This window comes from Esox lucius, chromosome 15, assembly GCF_011004845.1.
Source record: "Esox lucius isolate fEsoLuc1 chromosome 15, fEsoLuc1.pri, whole genome shotgun sequence".
Classification (NCBI taxonomy): domain Eukaryota; kingdom Metazoa; phylum Chordata; class Actinopteri; order Esociformes; family Esocidae; genus Esox; species Esox lucius.
The window spans coordinates 34431486-34446840 of NC_047583.1; the positions used below are offsets into that span (position 1 = coordinate 34431486).

Here is a 15355-nt window from a genome sequence, read left to right on the forward strand (position 1 = left end):
TCTCCACAATGTCACCATAATGGGGTCTCAAAAAAATTATCAGGCATGTCAAGACAAGAATATCTGCTCGGGCGAACCCCTTCACATCCGATGCATGCTTTGTGGAGAATAACCGCAACAACATTTTCCAGGATCATACCTCTTGTCAACATTTGACAGGTATGATAGATTAAGAGTTCCTAACTGAGTGCAAAGCCGGTCAAGTCAATGGTAGTTTCTTGGTGGGTATAACAGTGGAATCGAGCTGTCGGGGTCAGGGGTACCATAACAGGGTTCAGTGTTGTCATCCAAGGCATCGCAAAGCCAGTCCTCAGCCTTCGGTTCTTCAAACTCTGGTTAGTTGTATTCTTTAGACATGTCTCGTAAAGTCTGCCGGCTGCTTGATAGTAACAGGCGGACTGGCTGTTTTTATGCTGTGTTGAGGAATGTGTTCTCTTAAGGCGGGGCTTCAGGGTTGTACGTCAGTCAAACAGTGCGCAGTTGCAGTCACACACTAACTTACAGACATTTTCTGGAAATGGCTCCAATCTAACAGTCATACTGCTTAATTCCTTCGATGACTTTAAATAACACATCTACAATATTATGTGTGCCCTGCTTAGGCCCCAAATAAAACACTTTTAGAGAGGTGCTCTATAAACTAGCACTAAAGGTCATTTGATCGGTCAAACCCTGTTTAAATACCTCACCTTCGGACAGTACATAAAGTGCGACATCTAGGATCTTGGGGTTGAAAATGTATCCACCAATTCATCCGTCTTCCAACTTCCACTCCTGTGCCAACAGTGTAGTTGATGAATTCCAGCTAAACGCTGCATCACTTTCTTAGGGGGTGGCATCTTCATTGTGTCATCACAACCCAAATGTATTCTCTGGCCGACTTGCTGTGCAGTGGTTAAGCTGTTAACCTTCACCAGTGTTTCAAACCCAATGTTAATCACTGTAGAATCCATCATGTTTTGTAATGTATAAACCCGATTCCAAAAAAGTTGGGACACTGTACAATTGTGAATAAAAACAGAATGCAATGATTTTATTCCGAATACAACATAGATGACATATCAAATGTTTAAACTGAGAAAATGTATCACTTTAAGGGAAAAATAAGTTGACTTTAAATTTCATGGCATCAACACATCTCCAAGGCCATGTTTACCACTGTGTGGCATCCCCTCTTCTTTTTATAACAGACTGCAAATGTCTGGGGACTGAGGAGACAAGTTGCTCAAGTTTATGAATAGGAATGTTGTCCCATTCTTGTCCAATACAGACTTCTAGTTGCTCAACTGTCTTAGGTCTTCTTTGTCGCACATTCCTCTTTATGATGCACCAAATGTTTTCTATGGGTGAAAGATCTGGACCGCAGGCTGGCCATTTCAGTACCCGGATCCTTGTTCTATGCAGCCATGACATTGTAATTGATGCAGTATGTGGTCTGGCATTGTCATGTTGGAAAATGCAAGGTCTTCCCTGAAAGAGACGACGTCTGGATGGGAGCATGTGTTGTTCTAGAACTTGGATATAACTGTTGATGGTGCCTTTCCAGATGTGTAGGTTGCCCATGCCACATGCACTCATGCAACCCCATACCATCAGAGATGCAGGCTTCTGAACTGAGCGCTGATAACAACTTGGGTTGTCCTTGTCCTCTTTAGTCCGGATGACATGGCGTCCCAGTTTTCCAAAATGAACTTCAAATTTTTATTCGTCTGACCACAGAACACTTTTCCACTTTGCCACAGTCCATTTTAAATGATCCTTGGCCCAGAGAAAACGCCTGCGCTTCTGGATCCTGTTTAGATACGGCTTCTTTTTTGACCTATAGAGTTTTAGCCGGCAACGGTGAATGGCACGGTGGATTGTGTTCACCGACAATGTTTTCTGGAAGTATTCCTGAGCCCATGTTGTGATTTCCATTACAGTATCATTCCTGTCTGTGATGCAGTGCCGTCTGAGGACCCAAAGATCACGGGCATCTAGTATGGTTTTCCAGCCTTGACCCTTACGCACAGAGATATTATGCACTGTAGATGATTCAAACTCTTTGCAATTTTTCTCTGAGAAACTCCTTTCTGTTATTGCTCCACTATTTTTCGCGGTAGCATTGGGGGAATTGGTGATCCTCTGCCCATCTTGACTTCTGAGAGACAATGCCACTCTGAGAGGCTCTTTTTATACCCAATCATGTTGCCAATTGACATGCTGTTCCTTATCTGTACATTTAACTTTTCCGGCCTCTTATTGCTACCTGTCCTAACCTTTTTGGAATGTGTAGCTCTCATGAAATCCAAAATGATGAATATTTGGCATGACATTACAAAATGTCTCACTTTCAACATTCGTTATCTATATTCTATTGTGAATTAAATATAAGTTTATGAGATTTGTAAATTATTCCATTCCTTTTTTACTCACAATTTGTACAGTGTCCCAACATTTCTGGAATCGGGTTTGTACATGTAGGTTTACTCAGGCTAGTCTGAATGACCAACATGTCCGTGTGGTTTAAATACACAGACCACGCCAGCCACATACGGCGTTGTAAAACATGAAAGGTACCATCCACTGGTTGTAGACCATCTGTGGTACACACTTAGAACTTATCGTAACATCGATTGCCTGTGGGATTAAACATTCCTGAACCCTGGCGCCCTATTGTGAAAACATCGGACTTATCGTTACTTATCTTAACATCGAATGTCTGGTTAAATTAACATTCCAAGAAACCTGGAGACCTATTGTTAAACATCAAAGCTACCATCACTTACAAACCACACACCCCCATACCGTATTTCACCCCCGGACATCCATACGTCATACAGGAATTCCATTAATAAAATACAGCTCATCCAAAACAGTGCTGCAAAAATCCTGAGACAATTAAAAAATCTGCCCACATCCTACCTCTCCTTGCTGACCTTCATTGGTTTCCTGCCCCTCAAATAATTGATTTAAATATTCTCCTTTTAGACTAAAAAGCTATCAATGGCTTGGGACCTGTCTACTTATCTGACCTGCTCTCCTCTATGGTCTAGTAATGCCAATCTGCTCAATGAACCAAGACTGGAACTCCCTTTCTGACAGCCTCAGGGATACACAGACAGGCTTTTAACGCAGGACACACCTACCCTTCCCTTTAATTAAATGATAGTGTACATTATTATATAATAATGTGTATTATAATTTTAGTTTACTGTATTATCATTATAGTTTAATGTAAATATTTAATTGTCATTTGAATTATTTAATATCCTTATTTTCTTATTTCCTTTTTCAAGCACTTGGTTGAAGATTATTCCTTTATAATGAAAAGCACTTTACAAATTAAATGAATTATTATTATATTTCCCTAATGGACATGCATACATCATACTGGAAATTCCACCCTAACACATGTTATACAGGAAGTACAACCCCTAGGATACACCACACAGGAAGTCGCACCCACAAAATTGGAAGTCCCGCCTACCAAAACAGAAGTCCCACCCACCTGTCAAATGACTCGATGGGAACGGCCACCTGTCAAATAAGAAATCACCAAAGTGACAGAAGCCACCCTAGATTTCTACGTTCTAAAGTTGCTGCTCACAAAAAAGTTAAGGGAACACGTAATCATCACAGTATAACACCAAATCAGTTCAGGGATATCAATCTTTCCAGTTAGGAAGCATAAGCGATTGTGAATCAATTTCAAAAGTTTTGGTGCAAATGAAAGTGACAACTGGTGCACTGGAGAGGCAACAGCAAGACAACCCCCAAAAAGGGAATGGTTTTACAGGTGGTGGCCACAGACAATTGCTCACTCCCTATCTTTCTCTCCCACCATCAGGGTGGCATGAGCGCCAACGTTCTCAAGTGGGACCTATGCTCACAGCCCAGCACCGTGAAGCTCAACTGGCATTCACCAGATAACACCAGAAATGCAGGTCTGCCGCTGGTGCCCTGTACTCATCACAGATGAGAGCAGGTTCTCAATGAGCACATTTGACAGACGTGAAAGAGTCTGGAGATGCCGTGGTGAACATTATGCTGCCTGCTACATCATTCAGCATGAATGGTTTGCTTGGTGGGTCAGTGATGGTCTTGGGAGGCATTACCTTGTTGGGTCGCCCAGACCTCCAAGCGTTAACCAACGGTAGTCTTCCTTTGTCAGGCCTTACACTGGTGCAGTGGGCCTTGGGTTCCTCCTGGTGCAGGACAATGCCTGGCCTGATGTGGCCAGTGTGTGTAGGCAATTCCTGGATGACGAAGCATTGATGCCATTGATGCCACTGGCCCTCACGTTCCCCAGACCTGAATCAAATTGAGAATCTCTTGGACGTTATGTTTCGGTGCATCCGATGCCGCCAAGTAGTGCCACAGACTGTCCAGGAGATCACTGATGCCCTGATCCAGGTCTGGGAGGAGATCCCCCTGGACACCATCCACCGTCTCATTAGTTGCATGCCCAGACGTTGTCGGGAGTGCATACAGGCACATGAGGACATATACACTACTGATTCACATAATGAGTTTCAGTGATGAAATTCACGCAAGTTGGAACAGCCTGTGATTTCAATTGTTTACTGAGATGTGAGTTTCAATCCAACCCTCGGTTGGTGATTTTGGTTTCCATTGACTGTTGTTACGTCATTTTGTTCTTAACGAATTACACAATGTACAGTAAAGATTTTGACCTTTTGCAATGTTTCACATGCAGTTGAAAGCAAAGGGCTCCTGCCCTCAAAAAATGTATGCAATCTGTCTGTAGGCTACCAACATATAAAAGTAACTTCCAAATAGGCCTATTAAAACAACAGTAGCTTATTCAAAATGAGTAAGAACATATTTGTAATGCCATTAAAAAGGCTGCTAACACAATGCTTCACTATAGGGATGGTATTGGGCAGGTGGTGAGTGGTGCCTTTTCTTCTCTAGAGATGGTTGTCATTCTGGAAGGTTCCCCCATCTCCACACAGGAACTCTGGATCTCTGCCAAATTGGCCAAGGAGCCAGCTAAAGGAAGTATTTTTGTTTGTGTCTCCAAACTTCTTCAATTTAAGAATGATGGAGCCCACTTCGTTCTTAGGGACCTTCAATGCTGCAGAAAAGTTTTTGATACTGTTCCCCAGATGTGTGGCGACACAATCCTGTCAAGGAGATCTACAAACAATTCCTTGGATTCCTTGGACACAAGATGGACAGGATTTTGCATCTAATAGCGAAGGGTCTACATACTTATGTAAATGTGTTAATTTTTAATACATTTGCCAAAATGTATGAGGAAATAAATATAGTATCTCACAAAAGTGAGTACACCCCTCACATTTTTGTAAATATTTGATTATATCTATTCACGTGACAACACTGAAGAAATGACACTTTGCTACAATGTAAAGTAGTGAGTGTACAGCTTGTATAACAGTGTAAATTTACTGTCCCCTCAAAATAACTCAACACACAGCCATTAATGTCTAAACCGCTGGGCCCAATTAGCCATTTTCCCTCCACGGTGTCATGTGACTCGTTAGTGTTACAAGGTCTCAGGTGTGAACGAGGAGCAGGGGTGTCATAGCCATAAATTTAGTGTTATCGCTCTCACACTCCCTTATACTGGTCACTGGAAGTTCAACATGGCACCTCATGGCAAAGAACAAAATAATTGTTGCTCTACATAAAGATGCCTAGGCTATAAGTAGATTGCTGAGCTGCAGCACGGTGGCCAAGACCATACAGTGGTTTAACAGGACAGGTTCCACTCAGAACAGGCCTCGCCATGGTCAACCAAAGAAGTTGAGTGCACATGCTCAGTGTCATATTCAGAGGTTGTGTCGTCCCAGAAGGAAGCCTCTTCTGAAGATGATGCACAAGAAAACCCGCAAACAGTTTGCTGAAAACAAGCAGACTAAGGACATGGATTACTGGAACCATGTCCTGTGGTCTGATGAGACCAATATAAACTTAGTTGGTTCAGATGGTGTCAAGCATGTGCGGTGACAACCAGGTGAGGAGTACAAAGACAACTGTGTCTTGCCTACAGGCAAGCATGGTGGTGTGAGTGTCATGGTCTGGGGCTGCATGAATGCTGCCGGCACTGGGGAGCAACAGTTCATTGAGGGAACCATGAATGCCAACATGTACTGTGACATACTGAAGCAGAGCATGATCCCCTTCCTTCGGAGACTGGGCCGCAGGACAGTATTCCAACATGATAATGACCCCAGACACACCTGCAAGATGACCACTGCCTTGCTAAAGTAGATTAGGTTAAAGGTGATGGACTGGCCAAGCATGTCTCCAGACCTAAACCCTATTGAGCATCTGTGGGGCATCCTAAAACGGAAGGTGGAGGAGCGCAAGGTCTCTAACATCCACCAGCTCCATGATGTCGTCATGGAGGAGTGGAAGAGGACTCCAGTGGCAATCTGTGAAGCTCTGGTGAACTCCATGCCCAAGAAGGTTAATGCAGTGCAGGAAAATAATGGTGGCCACACAAAATATTGACCCTTTGGGCCCAATTTGGACATTTTCACTTATGAGTGTACTCACTTTTGTTGCCAGCGGTTTAGACATGAATGGCTGTGTGTTATTTTGAGGGGACAGCAAATTTACACTGTTATACAAGCTGTACACTCACTACTTTACATTGTAGCAAAGTGTAATTTCTTCGGTTGTAAACAAACCACAATATATAGAATTTATTGTAATGTTCTGCTGTTCTTGTGTTGAGGAATCATAGCCATAGTTCTGCATTCTCAAAAAGGCTAGTTAGTTAGTCTCCAGAATCCTAAGAATTGGGACAGTAAAATCAAAATGTCTGATTTTGCTCTAAACCCAAGACACATGACAATATGATTAAAATATAGCATTTTGACTTTACTGTTCCAGTACATAGAGGGCATAATGAGGTGATAGGTATTGAAAACATAGAGATAAACATTAGAATCAGATTTTTCCAATCTGACCCAATGATGAATGTCAGCATACCTTTTTTCCCATAAAGACTAGGCAATGCACCAAGGTCATCAACTGCATTGACCTCTCCTGTGCCCTCTGTGAGTGATGATGTAGACAACTTCAGAGACCTCTGTGGGGCCAGGTGACCACTGGAGATGTTGGCTAGTTGAACAGCAATGTCCTGGGCCTTCATCTTTTCCTTTTTCAGCATGCACACCAGGATACCTGTGGTGCTTAGGTTAAAGACAATGATATAGAGATGCTTGAGGGAGGGAGGTGGGTTGAATTGAATGGGGGCTGATGGAGGATGAGTTGGGGATGGGTGTGATTTTGTACAAAATATGTACTGTTAGGGGTTAGGAGAACTGGTGTTGGGAAACCTTAGTAGAGAAACTGAATTCCCCTCTGTCAACATACCACCGGAATACAAAATTAAATTTCCACATAACGGACAGAACATTTTGAGGAAAATGCTGTTCTCACCATCTGCCATGAAAAGTGGGAAACATAAGATGGAGAAAAAGACGTGGCTCACCTTGTAATACATTCAAGATGACTTGATACTTGGTATGGAGCAAATGGCATGACCATGCTGCAGTATTTAACATGGGCTTTGATGACATGCTCATGCACTGAATATACAGGCTCACTTAAGTGTACAGGTAAGTGTACAGGACTGCATCTAAAATATAGTCCCTTTGCTGTGCACTGTTTTAGAACATGGCTCAATAGGAATTTAGGGAAAAGTAGTGAACTTTCTAGAGATAAGGGTGACATTTTGAAAACAGGACTGGATCTGGTATGAATCAGGGGAGGAAAAAGGAGCCTGAAGACTTGGTAGAGCATCTCAAGGTTAAATAGCATCTTCTCCTGATGTGTGCGCGTGTCTTGGTGTGTGGATGTGTTTGTCAGGGCTCCCGTTAGTCAGCTATAGCCATCTTTTGTCAGAGCATGAGCTTCAATGCTAACGGAATGCTTCATGAAAATACCACACCCATCGTATCCAGACTCTCCGGACAATCAATGTTTTATCAGTCATACATGATTGGATAATATTGCCATAAAAATTGTCATAAAACTCTGTATGCCTAAAAAGGTAGTAAGACCTAGACCAGAGATGTTGTACTCTGACGGAAAGGGGAGATCCACAACTACCGCAGCATATATGATAGGGGGAACTGTTCTAAGGTTCTAAGTAACCCAGATCTGGGGTAGTTACATCCAAGAGGTTTCAAGGTTCTAACTACAATAAAAAAATGAAAAAGTAAAAAAAAAGTTTTTATATATTGAAAAGTTTGGATTGTAGTGCACCTTCAGCGGACCAAGAACCCATACTTATCTTTGTCCTGGAATAATTGGTTTTGACAGGCGAATATGAATGTCCACTGAATGCCCATTATAAAACTAACTTTACCTCGCTTCTAACATGCTGTATCAAGAGCGGCCCCTGACGAGATACTGATATCGCCTTTTAATTTCTATACTTTGCGGGTTGGGTTATGTTTTTGTTGCGTTTTATTCGCCATTTCTGCAGGCAAAACAAGCATGCAGGGTCGCCAAAATAAGTGCGGTGTGCAACTGAAATGTGTGGTGCGGTGTCCCTTCAAAACTTAAAACCTAAAACTGAAACATCATCAAGATCTTTATCCGTTAACCTGGCAATTGCGCCAATATAAGCCAGATATTCCTCTGGGTTAATATGAGAAAGCATGTCTTTTCCTGATAATATAGGTGTATTTTAGTTCTATACTTTTGTTAGAAAACACAGCACATAGAAATGTTGCTTTGCAAATACAGCTCCGGAAAACATTAAGCGACGACTGCACCTTTTTCTTTCCTTTCCAAAAAAGTTAAGAGACCACTGCAAATTGAACGTTCCTCACTCAAAACTTTATTTTCAACTTTTTTGGAAAGGAAAGAAAAAGGTGCAGTAGTCTCATAATTCTTTCCAGAACTGTATGTGCCATTTTCTTTGCATTCTTGGAAACTGCACAAATGACAATGGTTGGACATGTGATACTCACTACCCTTACATCCCCCATACATCCTGTCCATACATCCTGTGTGTGGATCCAAGAACAATGGACACTATACAAGAACGTAGGGAGGCTGGAACATACATTGCACTTATATGATTGGAAGACAGCCAGATAGTGGAGGGGATGTGCTATAAGTTTGTCAAGTATAAATGTGCTGTTCAAGACAAAGACATTTGTAGAAGCACACAGACATCTGGAAAGACCAAGAAGAGAGTGATGGAAAGAAGGCGGAACAACTAGGAAAGACATATATATATATATATATATATTTGGAATAAAAAACAAGGAACACTTCTCCCCCTGACTTGGGTCTGTTATTATTCTGCAAAAGAGCCAGAAGCTAACAATGGGAATAACTCAATCTAACTGAAAGTTCCACCCCCATATTGCATTTGGATTACGCAGACAAGCATTCAATAATTAAATATCTGAATACATAATTAAATATATAAATAAATATATAAATACCCTTCCATGAACTGCCACCATAACATGGTGGAGGGGTTTGAGTACCCAAGTGACCCTAGGAGCTATGTTGTCTGGGGCTATATGCCCCTGGTAGGGTCTCCCAAGGCAAACAGGTCCTAGGCGACGGGTCAGACTAAGAGTGGTTCAAAACCCTTTAATGATGAGTTACATTTCAAGCACCGTAACGTCGCCCGGTATGGCGCAGCCGGGGCCCCACCCTGGAGCCAGGCCTGGGGTTGGGGCTCGTATGCGAGCGCCTGGTGGCCGGGCCTTTTCCCGCCATCCCGTGGGCTCACCACCTAGAGGAGGGACCATAAGGGGTCGGTGCGGAGAGGATCGGGCAGCAGTCGAAGGCGGGGGCCTCGACAACCCGATCTCTGGACACAGAAACTAGCTCTAGGGACGTGGAATGTCACCTTGCTGGCGGGGAAGGAGCCTGAGATCGTGCGTGAGGTTGAGAGGTTCCGACTAGAGATAGTCGGGATCACCTCTACACACGGCTTGGGCTCTGGAACCACACTCCTTGAGAGAGGATGGACTCTTCACCACTCTGGAGTTGCCCATGGTGAGAGGCGGCGGGCTGGTGTGGGTTTGCTTATAGCTCCCCAGCTCTGCCGCCATGTGTTGGGAGTTTACCCCGGTGAACGAGAGGGTAGTTTCCCTGCGCCTACGGGTCGGGGATAGGTCTCTCACCGTTGTTTGTGCCTACGGGCAGAACGGCAGTGCAGAGTACCCAACCTTCTTGGAGTCTCTGGGAGGGTTGCTGGAAAGTGCTCCGACTGGGGACTCCATCGTTATACTGGGGGACTTCAACACCCACGTGGGCAACGACAGTGACACCTGGAGGGGCGTGATTGAGAGGAACGGCCCCCCTGATCTGAACCCAAGCGGTGTTCAGTTATTGGACTTCTGTGCTAGTCACAGTTTGTCCATAACGAACACCATGTGTGGTGAATTGGATCCGATAGCGGGGGAGGAAGCTGGACAAACTTGGCAGACCCAAGCGTACTGTAAGGGTCTGCTGGGAACGTCTGGCCGAGTCTCCTGTCAGAGAGATCTTTAACTCCCACCTCCGGCAGAGCTTCGACTGGATCCCGAGGGAGGTTGGAGATATTGAGTCCGAGTGGACCATGTTCTCCACCACCATTGTCGAAGCGGCCGCTCGGAGCTGTGGCCGTAAGGTCTCCGGTGCCTGTCGAGGCGGCAATCCCCGAACCCGGTGGTGGACACCGGAAGTAAGGGATGCCATCAAGCTGAAGAAGGAGTCCTATCAGGCCTGGTTGGCTTGTGGGACTCCTGAGGCAGCTGACGGGTACCGGCAGGCCAAGCGGACTGCAGCCCGGGTGGTTGTGGAGGCAAAAACTCGGGCCTGGGAGGAGTTCGGTGAGGCCAGCTGTTGACCTCAACTGGGGATGTCGTTGGGCGGTGGAAGGAGTACTTCGAGGATCTCCTCAATCCCGCCGTCTTCCATTGAGGAAGCAGAGGATGAGGGCTCAGAGGTGGACTCGTCCATCAACCGGGCTGAAGTCACAGATGTAGTCAAGAAACTCCTCGGTGGCAAAGCACCGGGGGTGGATGAGATCCGCCCTGAGTACCTCAAGTCTCTGGATGTTGCAGGGCTGTCTTGGTTGACACGCCTGTGCAACATCGCGTGACGGTCGGGGACAGTGCCTCTGGGATGGCAGACCGAGGTGGTGGTCCCTCTTTTTAAGAAGGGGGACCGGAGGGTGTGTTCCAACTACAGGGGGATCACACTCAGCCTCCCCAGGAAAGTCTATGCCAGGGTACGGGAGAGGAGAATACGGCCGATTGTAGAACCTCAGATTCAGGAGGAACAGTGTGGTTTTCGTCCAGGCCGTGGAACACTGGACCAGCTCTATACCCTCTACTGGGTGGTGGAGGGTTCATGGGAGTTAGCCCAACCAATCCACATGTGTTTTGTGGATTTGGAGAAGGCATTCGACTGTGTCCCTTGCGGCATCCTGTGGAGGGTGCTTCGGGAATATGGGGTCCTGGGTCCTTTGCTAAGGGCTGTCAGTTCCCTGTATGACCGAAGCAGGAGCTTGGTCTGCATTGCCGGCAGTAAGTCAGACTTGTTCCCAGTGCATTTTGGACTCCGGCAGGGCTGCCCTTTGTTGCCGGTTCTGTTCGTAATTTTGATGGACAGAATTTTTTGGCGCAACCAGGGGCCGGAGGGTGTCAGGTTTGGGGACCACACATTTTCGTCTCTGCTCTTTGCGGATGATGTTAACGTGTTGGCCCCTTCAAACCAGGACCTTCAGCATGCACTGCGTTACATTGCGTTACTTTTCAGTTACTTTTTCTTACCTAGCTGAGGCTTGATCTCTCTCAGGTCTTACAGGTGTTTTTTTGACTGAGAAGTTATTGTACTAGTGTTTAAAGCTGTAATATATTCAACAACAGCCTATACAAGTCAAGCACCTTCATTTTCTTTTAAAAACACATAGGCCATATATTGAATAATAATATAGAATAATATTATATTCGGAGAACTCCCTGATCCCATAGCTATGCATGCTATATAAAAGATCAATAAACATTACAGATTATGCAAAGTAATGTGTTTTTTACTTTTGTACTTATTGTGTGGATAGAGTAAACTATTTAAAGTGAATTCACTATCCATTGTAATAATAAGGAGTGTAATACTTGTTGCCATTATGAAATAAGTTATATCAGGGTAAAAGACATCTTAAACATTTAAAATGTTTTATTAACTTATTAGAGAACAATAAGATGACACTAATGAACAAACAACATCACCAATTAAACAGATCTGTCAGCTTTCTATTAAGTGTCCTCAAAACAAAATTATTTTATGCAAAAAAAAAAAAGTCCAGATCACTTCTTCAATACAATGCAAAAAAATGTATTGTCAATGTAATGTTAGAGTATTATCTTAATAAGAGTTCACTACTTCATCTGGGTTTTATTTTCAAAGTAACGATTGTAGCGCAGCAGGAGTAGTTTCTCAAAACGCTGGTCTGTGAGACGGTTCCTTTTTGGGGTGTGGATGAGACTTCCAATACTAAACAGCCTCTCAACTGGTGCACTGGAAGGTGTTGCTGTGTTGGCTTTTAAGAAGATCTTCAAAATCCTGGGGAAATCATGTAAATCTTCCATATTTGCTGATTTCAGGTATTCACATATCTCCATGTCCACAGTAATTGCTTGGTCGTCATGTTGATTCTCCTCTTCAGGAAATACAAAGAAGTCATTTTCATGGTCTCTGCTTTCAGGAGACTGCAGTGGCTCTTTCTGTGGTATCTCAATAGTGAGAGCACGACACTGTGCTGCCAGAATCATCTTGATGTTGTCTTTTCTTGTTTCATCCCTCAGCCACCGCAGCTTGAATTTTGGCAGGGTTACCGCAGCAATCAAAGCTTCATCGCTGTCAAGGATGGAGCTAAACCGTGTCTTGATAGCCTGCAAGAGAATTTTAGATAGGTTACACAGTTAATACAGTAATAGACATGAATTCATACCAGAATAATACAATTTATGTCAGGAAAAAATAGAGTTAAAAGTAGAATTAAACTTAACAACACGCAAACATATTGACTTGAAAGCACTGACACACACTATTCTATGAGAACTGAACTGAGCTGAGCTGAATGATGACATCACAATTTTTTCCATAACTGCTTTATAGCTACAGTATATTGAACTAATTTCATAGTTGATGAACTACACTATTATACTGAACCAAACAAAATAAACACTGAACTGATTTGAACTGTCTAATGACTGTTTACTATTTTCTTTTTAGAGCTGTTTTGTAGCTAAATTGAATTCTGTTTGCATTATTGAATCATTATTTCCCTGTTATCCCTGTAAATCTGCTTTGAAACAATCTATATTGTATAAAGTGCTATACAAATAAAAGTGACTTGACATCAAATAAAACTACAATAAATTATAATAATAATAAGACCATATTGATCAGAATTACCTGAACTATGAGGTCTGGGAGGTCAGCCATCATATGAGAGAGGCCCTCTTTCAGTGCCAAGATTTTTGTCATCAGGATTTCAAGGGTAGGTTGAAAGGTGCCATAGAAACATTGATCTTCACCTTGAAGTATATCCAGTGCCATACAGACAGGCTTCAGAACCTTGCAGTATTCTTTAATGAAATGATACTCTTTCTCTGTAATGCATCTGATGTCCAGGCGAGTGCAAAGTTGATTGAGGTCCACTAAGGGCATGTCTGTGACTCTGCTAAGTGCATCGTAAAACGAGTTCCACCTTGTAGTTGAAGGGACCAGCAACTTCCTTTTGCTAAATTCTTCCAGGCTCTCTGATGCCACAGTTGATCGACTAACCTTTGACCACAAGGCTGAACATTTTCCAGTTGCACTTCTGTACACTGCTTTGCAATCTGCCTTCGCAGTCAAAAATGTAACTATGTCGTTTGAGCATATAAGGTTAAGGGTGTGCGATGCACACCGGTGATGTGGAGGGAGAACATACTGTTCGCTGGACTCAATGTCATCTCGTAAAACTGCGTGCAAGTCTGTAAATATGACCTCGTCTTCATCATTCTCTGTTTCATTATCATCGTCAGCTTGAAACATTCTGAAAGCTTTGACAAAGTTCGAGCCATTGTCAGTGACCGTGGCAGTTATCTTACCACAAAGAGCATATGAGCTGTGAATTTGCTCTAACTCCGCTGCGATGGTATCGTACGTGTGTCTCCCACGAAATCGTCTGCAGGCGATTGCAGCTTTTTTCCGATGCAGAGTAGCAGGATCTATCCAGTGTACTGTAATTCCCAGAAAACTTTTATTCTGAGCAGTCCATAGATCTGCAGTGGTTGAAACATATTCCAAGTCGGCAAAAGTTTTCTTTAGTTCGGTCTCCATTTCCATATATGCATTATCCAAAAAGCTTGCAAAGGTTTTACGATCGGGCAGCACGCCTCCCGGCCTTTTCCCTGTCACAGAGATTTTGCTGATGATATTTCTAAATATGGGCGCCTCCACAGTGGACAGCGGCTGCATCTCCTCAACAATAAAAGCAGCAACCAATTTGTTGAGTTCAGTGGAACTAATTGTTTTACCTGGTGATAATGAACTGAAATCAAGCTTTTGTTGTTTAGCTTGAGGCGGGGTGGAGGTATCATTCGGCGCTCTCTCTTCCAATTCTGTAGTGCTGTGCTTTGCATGCAGATGTTTTTTTAAATTTGAGGTGGTGTTTTTTGCAGTTGACAAGAGCTTTTCACCAACACATAATTTACACTTAACGATTATTCCCTTCTCCTTTTCTTCGACGATTTCAAAATAATGAGAATACTTCCATCGCAGTAATGTAACGCTCTGGCCTGCCATCTCCGTTCCTGACTAGAGTTTGTTCCTGCGCAGGGCGCGCACGTATCAGTGTTCTACGTGACTACGTTCATTTTAATTCAGTACTTTTTTCTTCTTTTTTTATGCAAATTAATTAAACTGAAAAGTAACTCGCATTACATTTTTAAAAAAGTAACTCAAATATTAATGTGTACATTTATAACGTAATGCATTACTTATTACGTAACGCACGTTACTTGTAACGCGTTACCCCCAACACTGGTTATCACCCATTCATCCATTGATGACTTTGCTATTTCATTGCTATTCATTAGATTAGATTCAACTTTATTGTCGTTGAACAAGTACAAGTACAGTATTACGAAATGCAGTTAGCATCTAACCAGAAGTGCAAATAGAAGAGTGCAAAAAAAAATGACAAGTGAAACAACAGAAAAGTCAAAGAGAGATGAAAGGATGTGAATAATTATTTAGCCTAATACATTTTTAGAATCTTACTCTTAGGAAAATAAGCAAAGAAAATTCAAATTTAGTTTTTCTCTCCTAATGAAAACAGTAACAGTGTAATAAGTGTTTAATTGGC

The 15355-nt window shown here is 43.1% G+C and overlaps 1 protein-coding gene across 3 annotated transcripts in view; it reads right to left on the reverse strand.

Annotated features, from left to right (window-relative positions):
• The window catches only part of kif6 (kinesin family member 6), a 273774-nt gene that overhangs the window by 125131 nt on the left and 133288 nt on the right, over window positions 1-15355 (reverse strand). For all 3 annotated transcript variants that reach the window (XM_020044540.1, XM_029125384.2, XM_013131828.4), the window contains exon 13: window positions 6967-7161. In XM_020044540.1, the coding sequence (XP_019900099.1) occupies window positions 6967-7161 (195 nt within the window). The remainder of the gene's footprint in view (window positions 1-6966; window positions 7162-15355) is intronic.